This window comes from Cydia strobilella, chromosome 1 (genome assembly GCF_947568885.1).
Source record: "Cydia strobilella chromosome 1, ilCydStro3.1, whole genome shotgun sequence".
NCBI classification, from domain to species: Eukaryota; Metazoa; Arthropoda; class Insecta; order Lepidoptera; family Tortricidae; genus Cydia; species Cydia strobilella.
Window position 1 is genome coordinate 21582922 of NC_086041.1, and position 25773 is coordinate 21608694.

The window sequence follows — 25773 nt, forward strand, 5'->3', positions numbered from 1 at the left end:
GGAACATTGAGCAGATTCAAAGTGTCGTTTTATAAACAAGTGCGTCATAACGTCACTCATGTAGTTGATAACTTAGGGAAGTAGAATTTAAGTTATGTTACAAAAATATCCCTTGTAATCTAGTCTGTACCTTAGCCTATTAGTTCATAAAGTAGTATTTATGACGGGTTCTGGCCACGCTACCTCATCACATCACTGGTCACGAAGCACGAGAACTCGTCATCACTTATGTCTCAGAATTTAAGCATAATAGTGTCGTCCTGTATCACGCCCTTGCCACAGCCGTCGGTCGGGAACGCGCTGGGCGCAGGCGTGGCTCAGGTGCACAGTCCCGAGTTGTCCACTAAAGACCGCGCGAGCACGTCGGCGGCCGCGATGTCGCTCACTTTGCCTTCAAAGTGTCCTCGAACGTGGAACATGAACTCCGCCTTCCCAGCAAACTCCTGTCTACACATTAAGCACAGGTGATGCGCGTGTGTGTGTTGTCTCTCAGGTGCGTAATGCGTGTGTCCATGTGTGAAGTACGCGCCTGCGTTGGCCGTTTCGTTGACGACAGTGGCAGTTGAGACGGATGCGGTGGCGATGCCGTGCCCGTTCAATATCTGCTGATTCTGGTTGTGGTGATGCAACAGTTGCAGCTTCTCTTGGTTGGAAAGGTGGACTTTGTCTTGTTGCTGCAAATTATGAAAATACAGATTTATCAAATTATTGAAAACTTTCTAAAACCAAAAAAACCGGACAAGTGCGAGTCGGACTCGCCTACCGAGGGTTCCGTACTTTTTAGTATTTGTTGTTATAGCGGCAACAGAAATAGAACACCTGTGAGAATTTCAACTGTCTAGCTATGAGATATGGGGTGACAGACAGACGGACAGACGGACAGAGGAGTCTTAGTAATAGCGTCCCGTTTTTACCTATTGGGTAAGGAATCCTAAAAACGTGGTTAGGTACCACGTTCATCAGAAAATGCATCAGTTCTAAGCGATTTAAATAGCATCATAAATAGGTATAATTATCATGATAACATTTTAAGTAATTAAAAGGCAAACTGGTGAGGTCATACAAGAGGTAGGTACTAAGATATTTATTGAACTAAGGCAGAAACCACTGCACCCCTTATGAAAATTGCATCCTTAAGTTTCATAGCCAAATAGTGTGAATTAAGAGTTATATGTATCTACGCTTGATGGACTGAGAAATGTTGTATTTGATTACGAGTAGTCTTAAAAGTTAGGAAAACAGAGATGTGAAGTTACCTGATGCGTCGCCTGCTGCATCTTGTCTTGCAAAAGCTTGTTGTCTGGAAGATGTGACTTGGCGTGGGCGCTCCACTCGTCCCTGGTGGCGAACAGGCGACCGCACAGCTCGCACGACCAAGACACCACCATGCCCGCTGTGGCTGCGGCCACCGCCGCCGTCGCGCTTGTGTGTACCAGGTTTGTATTCTGAACAAGGTCATAAAAAAGTGTAAGTTTATCCACGTCTCATCTCACGCGCACCATACATGTAGCAGCGGAAGATTTGCTAGATACAACTCAGTAGCAAATACCTACCGTCATTATCAAATACTTACCAAACATATTTGCCCTATTCCTACTTAGCATTTTTACAGCTAGAATATGTACGAGTATGTATGGTGCGGTGACCGCTACATACAAAGATTAGTCCCTTGCATAAAAGCGATATTTTATGAAGCAAGTATCGATTTAAACACGATAAAAATGTTAAAAGCGCATAATAGATGAAGTTAAAATTATAAATAACAAACGAAACAGTCAACGCCCTCTATACGGGAGTAGGCCAAAACTAGTGGCGCCATCTGATCGAGAATCAAATTTTCGTGATTTTCGAGGCACGTTTTTTCCTTAGACTGTATCCATCTATTACGGAGTTATATCTATCTTTGGTTGTACAAAAGGCGAACTTAATACCAGAAGGCATTCTCTACCATCATTAACCCTTGAGCCAAGCAGAGATCATACAGTTAGAGGTGCGGGAAATATTTACAATACATGAGAAATTCAATAAGTACATGCTAACTATAAATATTTATGTTAAATAACATACTAATTCAAATATAAATATTGAATTTTTAAAAAAAAAATTAATAATTTTATTTATAAAGAAAATCTTAAAAAATAATAATATTTAGTTACATGTAAAAAATCCGCAACGCAGGCTTCGTCAGGTGGCTACAAATGCAAATCAGCAACATGCTTCGTCCCAAAAATACCAATGATGATATCCGCAACAGGCTTCGTCACTTTTTTTTTTTAAATAAAATAACCGTCACGAATCGCACCTGGTTCAAATGTCCCCATTACGCTGGCAGCGTTACCGCGCTGAATGGCCAACGAGATCTGTTGGACCAGGTACGATCCGGACCGAGGGTCGCACCCCCTGTCCCTCAGCCGCCGACCCAAATCCCTCACAAAGTCCCTAGCCTCCACAGCCCAAGGTCCCGCAGTCTCGACTGCAACCGGCACAAAGTCGTACGTTGGTTCCAGGGCAGAGTACTTGGCATGCTTCATTTTGGCGGCATACTCCGCGGCAGTACCAGCAGACCTGACGGTGAGACTCAAGTGGGACGGCGCAAATGTACTCACGCACGTTGCATCCCACAAGAGGCATCGTCCCCTCTGCCATGGAACCAATGTCAGACCATCAGGCCTCTTGCCATCCGTGCGGCACAACCCTGGAGGCTCCAAAACGCAAGGAATATTGGCCGACACCAAAGCCCTGCGGATGACATCATTGATGGCATAATGCCTGGAAAAACGACCCGCGCACTTCATGCAGCTAAGGCCATGGTGACCGTCTTCTTCAACCAATATTGAATTCATATATCATTATCATGGAAGATTTACCGTAAATGTGTGTCCGGGTACTTGGCACACTTGTATAGACTGTTGGTGCGTATGTTGTTGTTGTTGCTGTTGTTGCTGCTGTTGTTGCTGCTGTTGTTGTTGCGCCTGTTGCTGCTGCTGAGCCTGTTGTTGTTGTTGCTGTTGTTGAGCCACGGCCGCTATTTCAGCCTGACTCGGTTTTGTATCTTCCTGTTTGGTCAATTGTGGCTTCACGTCGTCTAGTTTTAAAGCTAGAGCAAATAAAACATGTTAGTGTAGATAGCGTCGTCCTTGAATGCCCGCCTCAATGAACGTATTTACGTTAAAAATTGAACAAGGAAATTTATGTTGAACTGAAGAAATGTGGACAAAAAAATTTGTGATCACTTTTGATCAAAAGGGTTATATATAACTTAACAAATAGACATGCTTACGTGGTATAGAGATGGTTCTTTTCCCAAGCGGTGCTATATTCGACGGCGTGATGTGTTTCAACTTGTTCATATGCAACACCAACTTGTCTCGTCGAGCAAATGCCTTGTTACACACTTCACACACATATGGTTTCTCACCTGTGAAAATTCAAAAGGCTATATATAGCGTGGCTTTCAAATTAACTTACATACATAACATAATATATTTGGATCTGAAGTTTAGCTTACCGGTGTGAATTCTCATATGAATTGTGAGCTTGTCTTTGCGTGCTAATCCTTTTCCACAGACGGTACACTCAAACGCCTTACTACCTGAAACAACTGTTAGAAATGATATTTTAGTGAGTTTAGTACTTTTATTAATAGCATACTTAATAGTAACTGTATGAACACTTTAAAATATCTTGCACTATTTTGTCAAGAGATATGTTTCCGTGGTGAACTTCTTTGTGACTGTAGTTAAACGATTGGTTTACATATTTTCAGTCTATTGTTACAGTAAATTAATTACTTGAGGTCAATTTGAAATAGATCTCTCATTAGCCTTACCTTCATTAGTGGAACTGGTTGGTTTGATAGCTGGATGCTTCCTCACGGTTGTACCCTGAAGAGCCTTAAGCCTGGTGCCTGGATGCATGGAACCGCCTTCAGCGTATGGTTCCGTGAACGGAATGAGATTCGGCCTGGGTATGTTAGTCGTGACCTCAGGTGACCTGGTGGTACAAAAAATTCAAAAAAGGGCCGATAAAATAAGGGCGGTGTCTCGGCTTAACGACTTACGTCCTTATTCATAAAACTTAGCAACCTTTTATAACTTTTGTCTCTTTCATACAAATAAAAATGCCAGAATGACGGATATGGACAAAAGATTATCAACGGTTTGTTAGATTTGACAATCGTTTACGAATAACGCCATTAGTCGTAGTCGTCTAGTACCCACAAAACAAGCCTTATAATATTACTAGCGACCCGCCCCGGCTTCGCACGGGTGCAATGTATTATAACATATACCTATAAAACTTGCTCTTGAATAACTCTATCTATTTTAAAAAACCGCATCAAAATCCGTTGCGTAGTTTTAAAGATCTAAGCATACATAGGAACAGACAGACAGCAGGAAGCGACTTTGTTTTATGCTATGTAGTGAAGTTTACTGTGGTTAGTACCACAGTAAACTTCACTACATAGTATAAAACTAACCGACCTAGTGGTCGAACTATGTAAAATTGTCCTATATGTATTTATTTATTATGGTATCTTAATATGACCATTTAAATCCAAATACTATATTTTGTTACATTTATCATGGTAAATACTTAAGACAAATTGTAAACCATTACCTACAAAAGAAACTCTTCAATTCGTAGATTGTAAAATACGCACCAATTCCCTAGACTCTGTAACACTCGAACTCCTCCCTCAAAGCCCATTCCGACGTCATCGGGCACTGTGAATGTGCTGTCTGGCCCTCCTGTGCTGGAGCTCACTTGCGGGACTTTGATGGGCGAGTTGATGGTGGCATAGTGGTGTTGTGTGGAGCTGACGGTAGGAGGAGACGGGTGGCCTTGGTGAGCACTGGCGTTGTTCTGCGCTTGCTATTAAAACAAAATAATTTACAAGTTATCTAGCTCTGCCTCTAAGCAACGCATATCAATGATTCTGTTATTCTAATATGTAGTATATTAGAATAATAGAACTAGCTCAAACGAGTCGCTATTCGCTATAAATATTAAATAATAGGTACCAAAAAACCTATATCGTAAATGAGTTTAATAGTAGATTGTTAACCAAGGGATGAAAGGCATTCATTCCTGCCGAGGTATTTTGGCGCTCGAACGCAGTGAGAGCGCCAATAGTACGAGGCTGAAAGGATGCCTTTCACCAGAGTTAAACACTCTACTTTTCATTTCGAATACGAGCAAAATAAAATGCATGTGTTTTTTAAAAACATGACCAAGTATAATTTTTTATAGTATTTTTTAAGGGTCTTCAGTCTTCAGTTAATAATTTAGGCAGAAGTGTCTCTATTTATTGAATGGAGAGTCAAATATCAGAATGGAAATTGTATAACAAATTTATTTAAACTCAAATTTCAATTGCTTATCGTAAAAAAAAATAAAAAATCGTACTTCGAACATAAAATGCTCTAGTGCAGAAACGTATCACTTTCTGCACACCTTATAGAACAACAATAACCCTCTTTCAGAGCATGAGAAATGGAAAATAAGAAAACGTTATTATTTTGCAAGTAAAACTCATTTTATATACCTTGACTTTTAACAGTTTTAACAAGTATTTTACTTATAACCTACTTGGTTCGTATGAGTTAGTGACATAATAAAAAAAGCTATATCTCCCGTGGGAGTAAAATATACTTTAGCTCCCGCTGCACATGCGTGAAGTAGCACGCTTACTGCGCAAGTGTGACCAAAAACATCTTATGGTGTTTGTAATGTATGTGGGTAGCTCATGTTTCTACAATAGAGGGTAGATTTCGCACCATGTCTGTGGATCAATTAAATGCAATAGCGAACGTACGTGTTTTAGTGCTCTCCTCATATCCTGGATTCCCTGGGCCCTCGGCAGATATTTCTCACTGTATTTATAATATTTAAAGATTTTCCCGATTTCACCAAAATTCCATTATTAGATACTGACCGAATTAAAATGGGAGAACCTAGTACCTAGATGCTTAATTCGAACTTACTTGTAATTCTTGATGGTGGCGGGTAGCATTATTAGTGTTGGTAGTTTGTTGTTGCTGATGTTGCTGCTGTTGTTGCTGTTGTTGTTGTTGCTGCTGCTGTTGTTGTTGTTGTTGCTGCTGCTGTTTAATAACAACAAACTATCTCTCATTATTAGATACTGATTCTGCGTCGACAAATGATAATTGCCAACAAAATTCAGAAATGCATTGGCTCGGACCAACTTAAAATATTTAGCTACTAGCTGTTACCCGCGACTTCGTGCGCGTGGATGTGTATGTTGGTGGTTATATATTTTACATGAACATAAAACATTATGCAGCAAAAAAAAACAGTAGTGATGGTTAATCATTTGTTAATTATTATACAACGCATGCAATTTGTCTATCACAGCCTACGAAGTTGTTCTCAATAGATTTTCCAGTCCACTATTTTAAAAAAACACTCTCGATGCAAACTTTCAACTCCTTTTTACCAATGTAGGGGATTAACACAATCTTTCAATGAAAGCGATTTTTACTCCCTAGGGAATAAACTTCTAAAAACGCTTTTCTATTATTGTGTCTCTTTACGACATTTCAAGTTTATTTATCCATTTTAGGGGATGTATTTTTAAAAACGCCAAAATCACTTGTATTCTATTCATAATTCATATATTTGCATAAGATAGTGTACATGCAGGTTCATATAGCCTAATTAATATGCCTTTATACAAAGATTCACGTCCCGCACTCGAAAACATGTTTGATCTCCATTCAAACTTTCATCCCCTTTTTAAACCCTTTAGGGGTTAAATTTCTCAAAATCGCTTCTTATCTCTTGTACACATTATAAATGAAACCTGCACACGAATTTCAACTTTCTAGCTTTTGTAGTTTCGGCTCTGCGTTGGTATGTCAGTCAGTCAGTCAGGACACATGCATTAACATAAATATGTCACGGGCAACTTGATTAACCGGGCAGTATAAATAATGTCCGGTCATTATGAATACGTATAGATTACAAATTCTATGAATAATTTAAAATATTTCGCCAAAAATGATAAAAGTTAATTTCACCTCAAGAGTCCGATCACCTATACTCGTATGTACAGTCGCCATCAGATATATCGAAGCGTCCAAGGTGCTCACAAATATCTGAACACTATTCAGTCAAGGCATTAGAGTGCGTGTTCAAATATTTTTGAGCAACTCGGCCGCTCTGATATATCTGATGGCGACTGTACATTCAGCATTAAAAATACTTCTTACACATCTTTGATGCCGGACGGTCGGTATTTATTTATTATTCTTTTATGTTGAACTTTATTGCACATCAAAAAAAAAGTACAAATGGCGGACTTAATGCTTCGTGGCGGTATGATTATAACGAGAGAAGGGTAATTCCACGTAAATAGGGACACGATGAGAAAAAAGTCAATTTGCGAAATAGCAACACTTTTTGTGTTCATAATTTGCTTTGTAGTTGGAAGTATATTTCAATTCCATTTGGAATTAATTTAGGGCAAAATTACTCTCGTTTGCCAGGAGGTTTGCAGTGACTTGATTTCACTTGATGTACTGTTATGATAAAAGTGTTTTTACAATTTAAAATCTATCTTACATACAAACATACAGGTGAGTAATGTTTATTAGATTGTAATATTAATACCTAGTAGCTTAAAGTCAGGACACATGCATTAACATAAATATGTCACGGGCAACTTGATTAACCGGGCAGTATAAATAATGTCCGGTCATTATGAATACGTATAGATTACAAATTCTATGAATAATTTAAAATATTTCGCCAAAAATGATAAAAGTTAATTTCACCTCAAGAGTCCGATCACCTATACTCGTATGTACAGTCGCCATCAGATATATCGGAGCGTCCAAGGTGCTCACAAATATCTGAACACTATTCAGTCAAGGCATTAGAGTGCGTGTTCAAATATTTTTGAGCAACTCGGCCGCTCTGATATATCTGATGGCGACTGTACATTCAGCATTAAAAATACTTCTTACACATCTTTGATGCCGGACGGTCGGTATTTATTTATTATTCTTTTATGTTGAACTTTATTGCACATCAAAAAAAAAGTACAAATGGCGGACTTAATGCTTCGTGGCGGTATGATTATAACGAGAGAAGGGTAATTCCACGTAAATAGGGACACGATGAGAAAAAAGTCAATTTGCGAAATAGCAACACTTTTTGTGTTCATAATTTGCTTTGTAGTTGGAAGTATATTTCAATTCCATTTGGAATTAATTTAGGGCAAAATTACTCTCGTTTGCCAGGAGGTTTGCAGTGACTTGATTTCACTTGATGTACTGTTATGATAAAAGTGTTTTTACAATTTAAAATCTATCTTACATACAAACATACAGGTGAGTAATGTTTATTAGATTGTAATATTAATACCTAGTAGCTTAAAGTCGTTTAATGAAGAAAGAAACTAAGCATTTTTGACTAACTAACTAAGCATGGTAACATCAGCTACGAATTTCGGGTAACGCCAGTTACGGTATATTTTTTCGATTTTCTAAAATGTGTGTTTGTTTATTTGCTTATTATTTTGATAATAATAAACATTGATTAATTTCTTTAAAAAAAACTTCGATTCAGAGAAAATAACATTGTCCTGAAACCTTTACACTTACATGTCTATTCATTGTAACATCAGTTACAACAATGCAATTCAATATTTTACAAATCATGCAAAAGATTTCTCTATTGTTTTGAGTGTCAACATTAAGGGCATTTTTGCAGTTATTATTCAATTTATGAAAGTTTGTAATTACATTATATCCTAAATTGAAATTCGCAACTTCGGTTTATATGTAACGTCAGTTAAGGTGGAATTACCCAGAACATAATTATTAGACACTTACTTGTTGTTGCTGTTGTTGCTGCTGTTGCTGTTGTTGCTGTTGTTGCTGTTGTTGCTGCTGTTGCTGCTGTTGCTGCTGTTGCTGTTGCTGTTGTTGCTGTTGTTGTTGTTGTTGTTGCTGCTGTTGTTGTTGTTGTTGCTGCTGCTGTTGCTGTTGCTGCTGTTGTTGTTGTTGTTGCTGTTGTTGTTGTTGTTCGCGCCTTGCAGCAGCTGCAGCCTGGGCCATATGTTGTTGGACTGCCACGTGAGCTTCTAAATATGCCGTCTTTTGTGCTTCTGTCATCTTGTCCATGTTCACAGTCCCATCCTGTCAAGTAAATACTTACTTAAAATCAATAAGCTATAGGTTATTTAATATGGCGAAAAGATAAAGTAAGAAATATTAATAAAAGAATTGAATAATGTTGTAAATTGAATATGCCTCAAAAAGGAATTCAATTTACAATTATTAGCATTTTTTTGGTTGCAAAAATGCTAAAAACCAATATGAATAAGAAGGTAACAAATTCTTGTTTTAATAACAATTTTAATAACAAAAATTACGCAATTGAATTCCCATCATAGATTTTAATATCTAAGGAAATACAGATACTTTTTCTAATCACAATATAAAGTCACTCAACTTATTGCAGGCGGGGGAGTCACCCCCAGTCCAGTGCATTCACCCCGTGATAGAGACCCCCGCGACTTCATTCCGCAACACCCTCTTAATTGCCCAAATTCGACACACGGGGTTCAATAACCTTAGGGATTGTTTTGGACAGCACTGATTTGACACATTAGGTATCTTGTCTTGTCATATTGTGTTAATCCGGCAGCTGGCCCGGTTTTTAACAAATTAAAATGTGCCTTTAAAATGTGCCTAAAATTTTACCCATGTTAATAAATTTAACCGTTTATTGTCCTAGTCTAATTGCTTGTATGTTACGAATAATCTTATCGCCGTTACGTTCAAAAATATATTCGATAAGCGATTGTATGAGCCGGACCAGTATAATATGTAAGATCTCCGATTGCGTAGGTGTCTTTTTTTGTGGAACTGAGATCACAGTCTGGCTACATAAATGATAGTTTAGGGCACACGCTTAACTGTGCTCGAATAACGTGTCGAATATTGTCCCAGACCGCCTTCCTATTCCCGCCGCCGCGTAGCTCCTAGTCACCCAATCATTTTAGGATGTTAATGTTACCATACACTTTTAAGGCCGTAGAGCGCTTAGTATTATATACAAATACAAAGGACATGGTTATGGTTAGTTAGTTGGTGGTGGTATGCTTTAACGTTAATGCTGTTTTGGTGAATTATTGTGTATTTATCTAATGTGTGTTTTAGTATGGTGTTTAAATGTGCCCCCTCCACTTATTCATAAAACTTTACGGACCTTATTTGGGTAAATTATATTTCATCCCTTTCTTACAAATACATAAGTCAAAATGACAGATAAAAGACAAACGATTCATAGCTAATTCAGGCCAGCAACCCGTTTATGAGTAACGCCATTAGTTGACTGTTGCAAATTATGTATGAGTCATTTTAATACTCGATATAAATGAATTTTAATTTAATTTAAGTGTTTCAACGGTACGTAACTAATTCGAATCCATATGTATACACAAATTTGTGTTTATCTTTAAATACAAGTTTGTACAGTGATAATTCTTAAACCTTATTGCAAAGATAGAAGGTCCATCAATTGGCAGTTAGTCAGCTACGGCACGGATACGGCCCGGTCTAAGGTGAGTCATGTATATATATAGGTATAAACGTAAAGGTCCTGACTGACTGACCGACTCACTTAAATCAACGCCCAGCCCAAACCGTTGGACCTAGAGAGCTGAATATTTCACAATAGGTAGCTTTTATGACGTTAGTAACCACTAAGAAGGGATTTTTCAAAATTCATCCCCTAAGGTGGTGAAAAAGGGGTTGAAACTTTGTATGGAGATCAAAAATTTTATCAAATGCGGGACTTAAGACTTTGTATGTAGGCATATTATTAGAATACAGGAAAAGTAATTTCAGCGTTTTTAAAAGTTCATCCCCTAGAAGGGTTAAAAAGGGGTTTAAAATTGGAAACCATTACAAAACAATAATGCTTAGAAACTTCTTAGAAAGGCATAATAGCCGCTTACAAAAAAAAATATTTCGACGTTCTTGGAATTTTAACCCCTACGGGGTTAAACAGGGGATGAAAGTTTATCTTGGGGTTCAAATTTAAATTATAAGCTAGGAACTTGAAACTTTTTACAAAGGTATTATATATAAAAAAACAAGAAAACTAATTTCAGCGTTATTAAAAATTCATCCCCCAAAGTGGTGAAAAGGGGGTTGAAAGTTTGTATGGAGATCAAACATTTTATTGAGTACGGGACTTAAATATTTGTATAAAGGTATATTATTAGCATAGAAGAAAAGTAATTTTAGCCAATTTAAAAATTCACCCCTTAAAGGGGTTGAAAGTTTGTTTCGGGTTCAAATTTTATTTTAAGCTAGAAATTAGAAACTTCGTAAAAAGGTAAATCATTAAAAGAGTAGAAAAGTGATTTTAGCGTTTTTGAAAATTCATACTCCAAGGTGGTGAAAAGGGGGTTGAAAGTTTGTATGGAGATCAAACATTTCTTTGAGTGCGGGACTTGAATCTTGAGTGCGTTTTTATACATTCATCCCGTAAAGTGGTTAAAAAGGGGTTGAAAATTTTTAGGGGTCCTAATTTTATTTTAAGCTAGGTACTTGAAACTATGTAGAAAGATATTTAATTAAAAGGGAAGTAAACTTATTTCAGCATTTTTGAAAATTCATCCCCCAAGGTGGTAAAAAAGAGGTTGAAAGTTTTTATGGTGATCAAACCTTTTTTGCGTACAGGACTTCAGTCTTTGTGTAAAGGCTTATTTTTAGAATACAAGAAAAGTAATTTAAGCATTTTTAAATATTCATCCCCTAAAAGGGTTAAAAAGGGGTTAAAAGTTTGAATCCATTATAAATGCTTTGAAACTTCTTAGAAAGGCATTGTATAATATTACAAAAAAAAGTTATTTCAACGTTAAATAAAACTATGAAAACGGATTATATCGCGTATATTGAATTTATAATACATCCCGACGTTTCGAACTCTTTACAGCGTTACTCTTTATAGTTTTATTTCATGAGTAACTATCGCGGTAACCGAAGACAATTTTATTTCAACGTTCTTAAAAATTCATATTGTATACCCGAAAAGGGTAGCCGTTGGTACTATGTACTATGTATCATTTTAACATCATGTTTGACACGGTAAACAATAAACTTATTCTTATTCAACCCCTAAGGGGGTTAAAAAGAGGATGTAGTTTATATGTAGTACAAGTTTTCGTTTAAGCTAGGAACATGAAACTTGGTAAAAGGGCATTATATTATAATAGACGAGAACTGATTGCACCGTGTTTGTAAAGTTTGTATTAATAAAGTTTGCATCGTGAGCGAACATTTTATTTTAATAGTGGACTTGAAAATCTAAGTGTTGAGAAGGATTATATTGAGAACAATTTTTTTCAGTTAGGGACTTGAAACTTCGTACTTTGTGAAAGACAAATTTCATGCGTTGTATAATTATTAACAAATGATTAACCGTCCCTACTGATATCTTTTGCTGCATAATGTTACAAATCCACGCGTACGAAGTCGCGGGCAACAGTTAGTCCGCTATTATTTGTTTAATCAAAGGGTTATTATCAAAGCAAATTTTGTAGTTACAGTAAATCTACTGCCATCTTTCGACACAGGATTAAAACTAAAACCGGCCAAGTGCGAGTCGGACTTGCGCACCGAGGGTTCCATACTTTTTAGTATTTGTTGTTATAGCGGCAACAGAAATACATCATCTGTGAAAATTTCAACTGTCTAGCTATCACGGTTCATGAGATACAGCCTGGTGACAAACAGACAGACGGACAGACGGACAGACGGACAGACAGACAGACAGACAGACAGACAGACGGACAGACGGACAAGCGGACAGACGGACAGCGGAGTCCCGTTTTTACCCTTTGGGTACGGAACCCTAAAAATGAATATGAATAAAATATAGTATGGAAAAAAATATTGGGCCCTGGAGGGAAGTGCATTAAAACCTTAAAAGTCTTACAGTCGTGTGTATACAAAATATCCATAAAATCGAATATTTAGTATTTTTTAAATTTTAAATATGGAAAAAATGTAAAGAAGTAAACTCAAATTTCCCTTTTGCATACTCTAGCATTTAAAATAAATATAGATGTATCCTTTTAGCTTTGTGTAGTTTCTTAAAACATACGAAAAAGAGAAAAAGTGAGGTTAGTTTTTTGGAAACTAATTACAAATCAGAGTATAGTACTAGCACCCAAAAGAAAAGGATAAGTATAGTTTTTAATTGTTCTTATTAACTGACAATCTGGTTTGGCCAACTATATATACTCAAAAATGTGTTTTTTTTTTTCACTGTTATGTGCTAAAATTGTTAAATATTAAACGGCGTCGCCATCTACACGCGTATAGGCCAAAGGTATGGCACCATCTTTTCGAGTCCTTGATTTTCCGAGGTACGTTTTTTCATAGACTTTACTTATCTTATACGGAGTTACATATATCTTTGGTTTAATTAAACAATTATTTGGTGCCTCCCTCGGTGGGCGAGTCCGACTCGCACTTGGCCGGTTTTTTTTTTATACGCCGCCTGATCTTTACAGAACTTCGCTTTTTGCACAGGTAAATATCAGAACCCACAATACTAAACTAAAATTCCGGATCCGCGATGGCATTGTTTGACTAGCGCGTCCCCTAAAGATAAGGGAAGTTCCCTCGGTGAGGGCGGAGGGCCTTATCTCGCACTGATTAAAAGCAAACTAAAGGGCCGAACACTAGGGTACGTGAGATAGGGTACATGTAAAGTGTGCATTATTTCTGGTTACCAGAGTGTATTGTCATTATCCTCTGAGATGGAGTAAAGTTATTGTATTTTTCTAATTTACCTAAAATAAATTGTTGTATAGCGACAAAATTGTGATATTAAAGAGTTTTGAATAAATAAGAAATGTATACGTTTATTTTATGAGTCCTGATGGCGACTATCTTCGTTGAATTGATACTTTCACATCCTACTTCCGTAATAAATTCCATTCCATTATGGGATGATTTCCGCGATAAAAACTATCAAATGTTTCCCGCGACTAACAGTATGGTCATACCAAATTTTATCTAAATCGACTCAGGAAAACAGTTCATCATTTTCAGTGTTGATGAGAAAGATTTGTTGCTGATCGAGGACAACGTGGTGCACAAATAAATCGAGATCGATAACGTCCCTAATAACCAATTTGGTTTTTACTCACCCCGAAACTCCAAAAATCATTGTAATATGATTCGATTTGCATATTGGCGTATAAAATCTAAATATTTTCTGTTAAATTTTAGCCTAATTTACGCATTATTACACTTTTAAAAATCACTTAATATCCTCATCGTAATATTTAATTCGATATCGAATTGCAAGCGTTAATAACCAGTAATTCAATTTGTTACCACGAGCAAAAGGAATGAACAAGCATAAGGATATAGGAATCACGACTGTCGTAGTTACGTCACGCATATAGAATGAAAGTACCCGGCGGCGCGAGTGTCGAAGAGGTCTCGAGACGTCTTGACGCGGCCCTCGGCCCTGCACTATGCAGTGCATCGATCGACTTTCCCCTTCGTCACGCACTTTCCGGAAATTACTAGACGCAGCATGCCGGAAACGGAAAAGTTTTGTTCGTGTCAATTGAATGCCAGGATCTGCGCGATAATCAATGCACTTCTCTAACGGCACGTATCGGGAAATGAATTATTCCCGAATCGCGCCTTTACACATTTTGTTACGTCGTCACACTCTGGCTAAACGCAAAAATAACTAAATTTTATGGATGTTGATCAAATGTCTCTTTGGTGGAAAAAAGTTTTAATTGATTTATTTGATTTATCCCAAATCGTTTTAACAACCCATTGGTTCGGTGAGTCGTTAAAGCCGATTTTTCTAATGACTTCATACAATTTATTTTCAAATAACTGGAATTGTATCGTTCGTTTGTTTAGGAACGTCATTTGACCTTTATAAATCTGTTATTTTAGTTATTTGTTATTTAAAAGTTTTCATAAAAGACGTAGTTTCGTAGCAGTCTACGAAATTCGTAGACGTTGGAGGTACCGTAAAATGGGGTGAGTTGGAGCAAAACTGACATTCAAACCTCGATAACATTTTATTTTTACATATGCAAACTGAATGGTGTATATAATAAGTGTTCCGGACGTTTGTATTTTAGTTTTTATTTTATTTTGGGTAGTTCCATTTCATCACTTTGACGATAAACAGGAAAAACACCTCACCCCGTAGTCCCTCGTAATTGGGGTGAGATGGGTTTTCATACAAAGGTGATTTTGGAAGATTGTTGGATCGATTTTTTTTTATTATGAGTATTACTATAGCTCCATTTTAAATTGGAATACATTATCTTTGTAGCAGTAGCCCTAAAAACCCATCTCACCCCCCTTTCAATCCTTCTCTCCCCATTCATAACCCAACTCTCCCCGCGAACCCTACTCACCCCATTTTACGGTACGAAAATAAAATAAACGTGTATAGCTTCGTTCGTAGGTATTAGGCCCCACGTTCGTAGTAAGCACTTAGCGTAGGTATTTGGCTTTGATGATTTGTTTTTATACATGCGTTTTTTACTTCAATTGTTTAACCCTTAAATGCAACCTACACAACAAAAACAACTAATTTTATACATAATTAGATAAAATCTATTTGTTCTTTTATATTATTACATTAGTAAAACTAATCCGTTTTCCGATTTTTTACTTAAATTTACGCAGTATTTTAATTTATAAAAATTACACTCGTTTTAAGACGAAATGTAGGAAAACTTGGAAAAATCCAGAATTTGGTGATTTTTAGTATGTGATATTAAACCTGTTTTGGGGGTTGTAATTATTTTATATTTAACAACTTTATCATAGGTATATCACAAATAGTGTACCTTTCTGGTGGCAGTAAATTTTAAATACACGGTGTTACTTAAGCCACTGAAAAACTGAGACACCCCAACAGATTTTTTATTTATTTTAAACTCATCTTGAGTATTTATTCTTTAATCCGATAAATATTAAAAAAAAAATTCATTGTTTAGTTTTCTTAACAATTCTATTCGACTGGTAATTCTACTCAAGATACTTCGTCGTTTTAGTGACAACGAACAATTGCTAGTTACCATCGTAAACACTGTTAACTGACCATTTGCATACCTTACTGGGCTTACTGCAACGAGATAAGGTTTACCAATGGCCAGTTAAGGGTGTTGCTCATTGACAAATAACGTGTCAAATGCTGGTTATAGATGTTGTTGCATTACTAACTTGTAGACTGAGCATGTAAAAATAATAAAAAATAATAATAATAAATTACCGCCATTAAAATATAGCGCAATCGATTCTCCTATCGATTCTAAACAAACTGTTTTTAAATTTTCAGTGGATCATGAAACACCGTGTATATCTCTTTAGCCTATGCAATTTCTAACACTGACTTCGCTGTGAAAATCGAGGTCATAATTTTTTTACCATTTTTCCCATAATCAGCAAACAATTTATACTACGCAACACATATATTCATTTCGGGCAAAAAGAAAAAAACATGCATTTAAGGGTTAAGCTATCTTATCTAAATTTATCAAACGCGAATAAGTAAATTAAGACTACGATTACCTACGCTAAGGATACATTTAGGGTTCCGTACCTCGAAAAGGAAAAACGGAACACTTGTGCGTCTCTCTGGCCGTTCGTCTGTCACGCAACATGCTCTGAAATTAATGGACCGATTCGTTGGAATTTTGAAATGAAATGAAAAATGCTTTATTGCCACAAAAAGTAGGTACAGAATATATTATTATATAATTTTGGTACACATATATCTGGCTTTCCATTACAGAAGGGTAGTTAGTTCACCGACTTACATATGTGGCTTTCCATCAGAAAATGGTCCTTATGCTTCAAATGCAATTAGGACCTTATTATATGTAATTCCAACAGAAATTATTCTGATAGAAAGGTCCTTATTGCACATGAAGCATAAGGACCATTTTCTGATGGAAAGCCACATATGTAAGTCGGTGAACTAATAGCGGGCGAGGGAGATAACGTAAATTCATTTTTAGGGTTCCGTACCAAAAAGGTACAAAAGGAACCCTTATGGTGCGACTCTGTCTGTCTGTCTTTCACATTGCTAAATATCTCAAGAAGTACTGAAGATATCGATTTGAAATTTGGAATAGTTATGAACAGCGCTAACCTTAATACATTGGAAGTGTAAATTTTTATTTTATTTTTATTAATTATGAAAAAAAGCCCAATATAAAGAGGGGGCAAAGTCTAGTTACTAGGTCGAGTGGGATATCATTTGAAAGAGCTCGAATTGAACATTACAAAACAATTTATTATTTGATTTCATAGAGAAAAAAAAATACTTATGAAGGAAAATGTGAAAAAAATACCATTCCCCCCCCCTTATCTCCGAAGTTTGCCAACGAAACGAAACGATTATGCAAAAAATTTAATAAAAATTTTGCATAATAATAACATTATCATAAATATTACAGGAAAAATATAATTACACCGCTATCTTAAAAACAAGTTTTTAATTAACAAAAAACTTTATTTTATTTTATTTGCAATTTAAGCCCATTTGCGGGTGTTTGTTATACTTGAAATGTCTATGAGATTACACTAAAAATACCTTCTTTCTAATAAAACAAAAATTGTTGAAATCGGTTTACATGATAAAGAATTAAGTATCCTTGAAAAACCAACATACAACATACAGGTCGCGCAAATTAGTTTGCCAATTTGCCGATAGATGGCGCTGTACAAACCTTGATATGAATGATATGAATTTCCATTTTAAGTGACATATGATTAGTCCCCCATAAATCCCATAATGCAATTAAAGCTGTTTTTTACATTTTTGACCGAACGCATTTTCAGTTATTTATTTTATTTTCGGAAACGGCGGGCTTAACTTTTCTTGAACGTTTGCCGATGCCCAGGATATCTTCAAGATATTTTTAAACAGTTTTACTGCCACATTTGAATGTTATCGTGACCTCTGTAAGTTGTGTGTGTTTGTGACTCAGCGGGCCTTCATTTTCTTTAATCGATCTCTCCCAGAAAACTAGCTAATGCTGGAATGTTTCCCTGATCGAAATGAAAGGATACAAAAATATTATAAACAGAACTTCAGCTCTAACCCGCTTCCACGAAATGTTCCACTATCTTCGCTTTCGGCCATAGGGAAATAGTACTGGAGAAATTACATACAGTTTCGCGACGGTGTTCTACTAGATTGACCATAATTTCAAGAGAAAGATATTACTTTCATAACTCATAGCAGTCATAAGTCACTGACGTAGCTCGTCGTCGTATCAAAACGTAGAATTATTAGCCCAGTTAAAAGCAGGTTTCTAAAAAAAATTATTTAATATAGTAAAACGTAAAAAAGTAATAGTAAAATGATGTGCAACTACATAACAAAACCTGGTTGAAAGTGAAAGCCACATTCAGATAATCCCAAACATTTGAGCGCATCTATTTTTAGCACCATGTGATGAGTGGGGACTGGAGCCGTAGGCGGGGGGCGTAGTAGGAATATCCTTCACCCGCTAGGTCAGGGTTAACGGGCCCCAGCTCGTGCCACCTTCCACCATCGACCTTGGGCCTGTGCGTTAATGCACCCGTAATGGGGGGCCTTGCACTCGACGTTAGGGGGGTTGAGATTTTTCGTACAAGCTGTGGAATTGTGGGGTGCGAGAGCTAAGTGTTAGAAGGTGGTGTAAACCACCCGTGTCCACGACCCACGTCTCAGGACGAAATTTGTCTATGTCATGTTATCTATAACAATTATAATGGAATTAAAGTGTATTTTTTAATGATATTAAGTTATTTCTTCATCATTACCGGTTCAGGAAATCAATACGCCGGCTACAAGATACTGATGCACCGATCCATACTTACACCCATAAAACAAAACGTCTCGGACATGCGTAGCCAACAACCAAATTTACAAGTGCTTAACTGCGAACTGATTGCTGATGACAGCCTTATAACTGTCGTATTAAAGCGGATAATGCATTGCCTTACAAAACATGCTACACAAATCAGACTACAATTTTCGAACGTAACCCGTGCAGATTGAGTTCGTATTCCAGTACACCCCACTTGGTCATGCCGTCTCTATTAACTTGAACTGTATTCGGATGTACTAAGAGTTGATTTTCATTTGCGTAATTGTTGTGGGAGGTGGGTGATGGGTCGATAGAGCCCGAGTTCGCGCGGATCAATAGAGGAGACGCCCCACTCCGCCGACGAGACGCGCCGTGTATCGCCCGTCGCGTGCCATCGCTCGACGCACTGACCCTTACTTCAAGACCATACAAACAACGACCTGCAGTTGCATTTAAACCTAACATGCGTTCCTTTGAGATTTTTTTGATAAAATAATTACCAATGTCACGTGCAATATGTTAGTTAGAGTTTTACATATGATCTCTTTTGAGTAGCAAATCAATAACGTAGCAAGCACTTCATCAAACTCGTATTATGTACCTAATCATCCTAGCTAGAAAGGAACAACTTTATGTTGGCCAACCAAGCTCGTGTATTTCAGAGCGTCAAGAATTAAATTTTTTACTAGTAAGTATATGATTATGTGTAAAGTTTTCCCCCTAACACGGTTTATAAGCACCTTGAATACTGCACCCCGATTTTTCGACGACCGGCTGTTTTTCGTACGGCGAATATAATTACTAAGTACCGTTGCCTGTAAGTCAGTCAACCGAATGCGTTTTTATCCAAAATGTATTTGACCTAATAATATATATTAAAGTAAGGACATAATTATATTGCTATCACGCTCACACTGACCGTCGCCATCATGGGCGGGACATGGTACGAAATTCCGTGATTAGCGTCCTTAATATAGCAATGATCTTGGAGTTGATGATGGAAGCTTAGCACCCCTACGGCCTACGCTCGCATGTGTACCCTGGCGGAGGACTGTTACCGACTGACCTGGAAATTGATGGTGAAAGCTTATTAGCAGCCCTACGGCCTACGCTCGCATGTGTACCCTGGCGGAGGACTAATACCGACCGACCTGGAAATTGATGGTGGAAGCTTATTAGCAGCCCTACGGCCTACGCTCGCATGTGTACCCTGGCGGAGGACTGTTACCGACTGACCAGGAAATTGATGGTGGAGGCTTAGCACCCCTACGGCCTACGCTCGCATGTGTACCCTGGCGGAGGACTGTTACCGACTGACCTGGAAATTGATGGTGGAAGCTTATTAGCACCCCTACGCCCTACGCTCGCATGTGTACCCTGGCGGAGGACTGTTACCGACTGACCTGGAAATTGATGGTGGAAGCTTATTAGCAGCCCTACGGCCTACGCTCGCATGTGTAGCCTGGCGGAGAGGACTGTTACCGACTGACCTGGAAATTGATGGTGGAAGCTTAGCACCCCTACGGCCTACGCTCACATGTGTACCCTGGCGGAGGACTGTTACCGACTGACCTGGAAGTTGATGGTGGACGTGACGATGCGCATGGACTCGGCGTAGTTGCGCAGCACGGAGTCGGTGCTGAGGCAGCTCTGGCGCCACTCGTACAGTTGCTCCAGCCGTGTCACGCAGCGCTCGCAGATCTTCTTCGGCAGGAAGTCGTCCTTCGATATCTGCTGGAAGTTTAAACCTGTGTTAGGATTTGTTACCCCATCTGTAATAATATCACATCAGGACAAGATAAAATCTAGAATATAGACGTGGGATTTGCCAATTTATGGAAGTATTATATCATACCTAATATACCTATAGAATATCTAGGTACCCTAGCTACCTAGGGACTAAAACTGGCGACTCATTTCTAACAATGTATGTCTTTGAGCTAGGTTATCTAATAAATAATAGAGAAATACATGTGCCTTTTAATGCTTACAAACATTTCCCCATTATTGCACTAACCATTTATAGGAATAAATAAGTGCAGGTATTATAATAAGGTGGGTGAATCAACTTTTCCTTGTCACTTGTTGCCATGATTACGGTCGCCTGGGTCACTACTAAAACCCTTGTTTTATGGTATTTAAAATAACCCAACATGCATTTTATATAATCGGTCATGTACTTAACATATTAGTAAAACGTAGTATAATATTTCTTGTAAGAAACTATGCGAAATATTATTGTCGCCTGGCCGACCACTTGATCCACCCAGGTACACCGCGGTAATGGGTCGCGGAACCCTGAACCCACCTCTATTAATATCCGGATCACGTATGCTAAGCGAAAAAAACAAAATAAATTACTAGCGACAGATTTTAATTCATATAACGAGAATCATGGCATTTCTTCATGATCTTACAACTGTGGAAATAAAAATCAATAGTACCTAGTAGTCTCTCTCCACATAAATTAGTAAACAAATTGACGAGAGCTATGTAGTATTTGTGCAACCAGTTAAGAAAGTTTTAACGTCAAGATGTTGATTCATGGAACTAAAATGAAAAGTTTGTACTTATAGACAATTATTTCATGCTATTGCAAAATAGGCAAAAATAATATTTTTACCCGACGCCATTGGAATAAGGGGGACAGAGCGATTTCTGTTTTATATATTGTCATCATCATCGTAACACCGAGAGTTGTTCTCTGATGGAAATAGGTCTCCCCTAAAGATTTCCACGACGACCGGTCTCACCGAAATCGTTCCCCGCGATTTTGTCAATTATCGTCAGTCGACCTTATTAGGGGTATTTTGCTGCGTTCCGTTTTTAATAATAAAGTTATTAAACATATATGTCATCAATCATCATTCGCTTGCCCTTATCCCATTCATTTGGGGTCGGCGCAGCATGTCTTTTTCTTCCATACCTCTCTCTCGCCCGTCATTTCATCACTCACTCGCATTCATTTCATATCATCTCTCACACAGTCCATCCACCTTTTCCTCTCCCGATACTTCCCTCCACATTCATTCGTAATACCTTTCTCGTCACATGCCTTTCATCCCTCCGCATTACATGTCCGTACCACGCTAGGCGATTCGCTCTTATTTTTTCTACTATAGGTGCAACTTTCAAGCTTCCTCTTATATACTCATTCCTTATCCTATCCATTCTTGTCACACCACACATCCATCTTAACATTCTCATTTCCGCTACATGCAATCTCTTTTCATCCGTCACCTTTAGGGCCCAACACTGACCCATACATGACGACAGGTCTTATGATGGTTTTTTTATATTCAATCGAAGAGGCATTTGAGCGTCGCAAATGGTTCCCGTGACCTGTCGCCATTTCGTCCATCCTGTGCTAATCCGGTTTTTCACGTCACAGTCAATATCGCCATCGCACTGTACAAGCGAACCGAGGTACTTGAAGTCGGAGCAGACAGGCAATGTAACGCCATCGAGTTCTATGGCAGTTAAACCGGAGAGACCGCCGAAATCGCAGAACATATGTTCAGTTTTACATCTGCTGATCTTCAGACCAACATTCTCCAGTTTTCGCCGCCATTTCTCAAGTCTGCTCTGTACCTCGAGTCCGTCTTCATCCACAAGCACAATGTTTTCAGTGAAAAATGTCATGATTTATTTATGTTAACATTTAAGATAGCAGTTAAATAATAATTCTACTGTGGCAACATTAGTACGTTACCCCGATTAATACAGGGGTAGCTGGGAAAGTAACTTTATACTGTTGGCAACACGGTAGTTATAGCAAATGGTGGGGCACGGAGTAACGGGGACAGACTCGTTCACTTGGGTTGAGGCGGTCAAAGAGGACGCATCGCAAAGGACTGGTTAAGTCAGAGTACCTGTAAGTACTCGTACCTCCATTGTTGTGTTGGTAATAATTTAGAGTAACCATGCAAGAAGCTTCACAAAAGCATACACCAGGGTGCCTCTTCCTGTATGTCCGACGACAGAGCGTCCATAATAAGCAGGAAGAGGTAGGGACTTAGAGCCGATCCCTGGTGCAAGCCTACCGTGACACTGAACCTGTCGGTGGTGCCAGCAGCTGACCGGACGCGTGTACAACATTGATTGTACATGGACCGAATTAGCTCCACATACTTCCCAGGCACGCATTTCTCTTTCAGAGCCTCTCGGGGTACTCGATCGTATGCCTTTTCAAGGTCCACAAACACCATATGCAGGTTCTTTTTAGCATGTTTGTATTTTTCGCACAGTTGGCGAAGTACAAAAATGGCGTCTGTTGTACCTCTCCCTGGCATAAATCCGAATTGGTTTTGTGTTATGTCACTCTCGTCTCTCAGGCGTCTCTCTATCACTTTTTCCCATACTTTCATGCTATGTGACACGAGCTTTATTCCTTCATATATGTCATCAATATAATCCGATAAATGTGTTTACTGCCTCAATAATACCCCGTATAATAAATATTAGAATCAGATAACGCGCCGATACCCCTCAATAACATAAATTTGGTAACAATTGTCAACGGCCAATTATCCGCCTGTGGACTGGCGGGCCACGTAAACAAGTGACATGGGGATTAGCCAGTCACGTGTCGGGCGCCACGGGATCGTACTGCGAGTAACTACTGCGACCTACTTACGACAGGTCAATGACCGCCCGGTGCAAATTGCAATTTTATAAAACCGCACTATGTTTCGATCCGGTCGCTTTTTCAGTTTTTATTTTATTTCTTAAATCTTAAATTTGATTCGCTTGTAAAGAAAGTAAAGAACATTAAAAATATTGTTCACTACCAAAATTGAATACTGAGTTTTCGTATATTATTTGAACAAGTAACAGTTTTAATATCCGTGTAACAATTTAAAATTTAATGAAAATATGATACTTTTATAACGAAAATTTATATGTAAATTTTCAAACGCATGACTTAAGTATGTATATACCGTATGGTAAATAAGACGAAATAAGTAATTCTTAACAACTGTAGGTACTGCCAGACGCGTTTAGGTACTTACAGTATACGCTGTATTATGCCGATTGCAAAAAAACATCTTCATTAACACAACAACGTTATATTCCTATATCCGGTCGTTTACCATACTTGTTAAACCTTCCACCCGTAAGTCAACCCTCTAGCTGCAAAATCTTGTAAATCTCCTCTTCAAAGAGTTAAACATCCCCCGAGGGAGAAGGGGCGACCGTGACGTCACAAAAATCTTTAATTACAGCTTCTCGAGCTTATTTCTAATCCTTTGTGATAATCTCGAACTTTAATACGCAATTGGATGGAGAAGTATTAAGTAGGTAGGTAAATATTCCAAAGCTATGTTTAATGAAGGATTTTTAAAAATAAATCTCAAGGTCCAACAGGTATCGTGTCCCGTAATGTTGTTGTCGTAGGCGCGCCGTAGCACGCATGCGTCTGCGAGCTCTACGGCGAACGGCGCGGCGTAGCGGAGATGTCGATGCATCTTTAGGCTTTCATGTTTACACTTTATGAAGGACTTAAGACGTTTTAGTTATGATTATGAATTTCTTAGGTGTTCTTTGATTCGCTAAGGATAATCAGTGAATACGTACAAATGAAATGAAGAGTAAGGACTCACCATAGTCGGCAGACACGTCCGTAACTTGAAAAGTATCTGCCTCTGCTCAGACTCCTTGTCGAATATGTGCAGCCGCGGCCCGCTCTTGAGAGAGCAGAGCCGACAGAGGTCCGTGAACGCCGTGAAGTTGAGGTCCTCGGGCTCCGTCATGGCAAAACACCTGATAAGCAGGTCGAGGAGGCAGGAGTTGTCCATGTATACGCCGGTGTGTTTCGGGTGGCGGGAGTATTAGAGCGGCATGGCAGGGAGGCGTCACGCCGCCGTGTGCTCCGGGGGGGCACTGGCTGGCTCCCCTGTCTGCCCCCGGCCCCCCCGACCCCCCCCCCGGGCCTGGCCCCCGTCCCCCCACGCCGTCGCACGCAGCCCCCGCGGGGTGGCGAGGAAAATGCGTGCCAGTTTTCCTGTTGCGAATGCAATCGTCAATTGTAATGGCGGATCAATTGATTTTATTGTAAAGGCTTCATTTTTCTTCACTTAGGGTTAATATTGAAAACTGCACTTCAGTGATAATTAATCTGATTTTGCAGATAAAATTATTTAGCTGGTCTAACAAAAAAAAACCTCAACGATATATTAAAATGCGTATTGAAGATTTTGAGTTTTCTTTGTTGATTGAATGACCGATTTATCACTTACAGAGATTATTAGAAATTTAAATGCTAAAAAATTACGCGTACACTCACAAAACATGCTACTAAGAAGGTAGCTACGTCTCAGTGTTGTAAAAATTCAGCTTAATATGCAACCAACGGGTTGTGACTTGTGACTGTTGCACATTTTCAAACCATCTTTTTAATTATATTGTATATAGGTTTACCATTCCTATTACTACAAATAGCTAAACACAAGTGTACTTACCCTTCTTAGGTGACCTTAGTGCTTACTTCAACGGGGCTGCCTGTGACACCCTACATACTCGACACCCCACGTAGTACCACCGAGTAGGTATACCTACCTACGCTAACAAAGTAAAGTTGAACTAATAGCATTAATTTAATAGCTATGTTGGTATGTAAAAAACTTTAAAATTGAGAGAGAGGGATGTAATTTAACAGAAAGAAGATTTCGCGCTAACGTTTAACGTTTATTAGTTTTTGACATAAATTACATTTCCGACACTTGTATAGTCCGACAAGAAATTGTAGAAAATTATTGAGGGCCTACTTCCTACGTAACTGTCACATTTTTGACGTAAAATGCAATAAATTAGTATGGGATTTTTTAGTTCCATTTTATTTTGTTTCTACTATTTTATGTCGCACTATA

At 38.3% G+C, this 25773-nt stretch overlaps 1 protein-coding gene across 3 annotated transcripts; it reads right to left on the reverse strand.

The window, feature by feature from the left end:
• LOC134741866 (uncharacterized) lies at positions 1 to 24858 on the reverse strand. Of its 3 annotated transcripts, none has more exons than XM_063674774.1 (11): positions 24508 to 24858; positions 20477 to 20635; positions 8862 to 9167; positions 5988 to 6104; positions 4664 to 4875; positions 3830 to 3993; positions 3509 to 3601; positions 3281 to 3418; positions 2868 to 3097; positions 1257 to 1445; positions 1 to 674 (listed from the first exon to the last, which is right to left on the reverse strand). In XM_063674774.1, exons 1-11 carry the CDS (start codon positions 24700 to 24702, stop codon positions 318 to 320), a joined length of 2160 nt encoding a protein of 719 aa, XP_063530844.1. In that variant the 5' UTR covers positions 24703 to 24858; the 3' UTR covers positions 1 to 317. The 3 variants fall into 3 exon arrangements, with proteins under 3 accessions (XP_063530844.1, XP_063530838.1, XP_063530833.1); XM_063674768.1 differs by having other exon boundaries at positions 5988 to 6101; positions 20477 to 20638; XM_063674763.1 differs by having other exon boundaries at positions 20477 to 20638.
• Positions 24859 to 25773: the final 915 nt, after the last annotated feature.

Coding starts and splice junctions, on each gene's coding strand:
- LOC134741866 (XM_063674763.1), bottom strand. CDS start 24,702: ATGGACAACTCCTGCCTCCTCGACCTGCTTATCAGGTGTTTTGCCATG. Junction 3,098..3,280: donor AAGAACCATCTCTATACCAC/GTAAGCATGTCT, acceptor TATTTGCTCTAG/CTTTAAAACTAGACGACGTG. Junction 1,446..2,867: donor TACCCGGACACACATTTACG/GTAAATCTTCCA, acceptor GACCTTGTTCAG/AATACAAACCTGGTACACAC.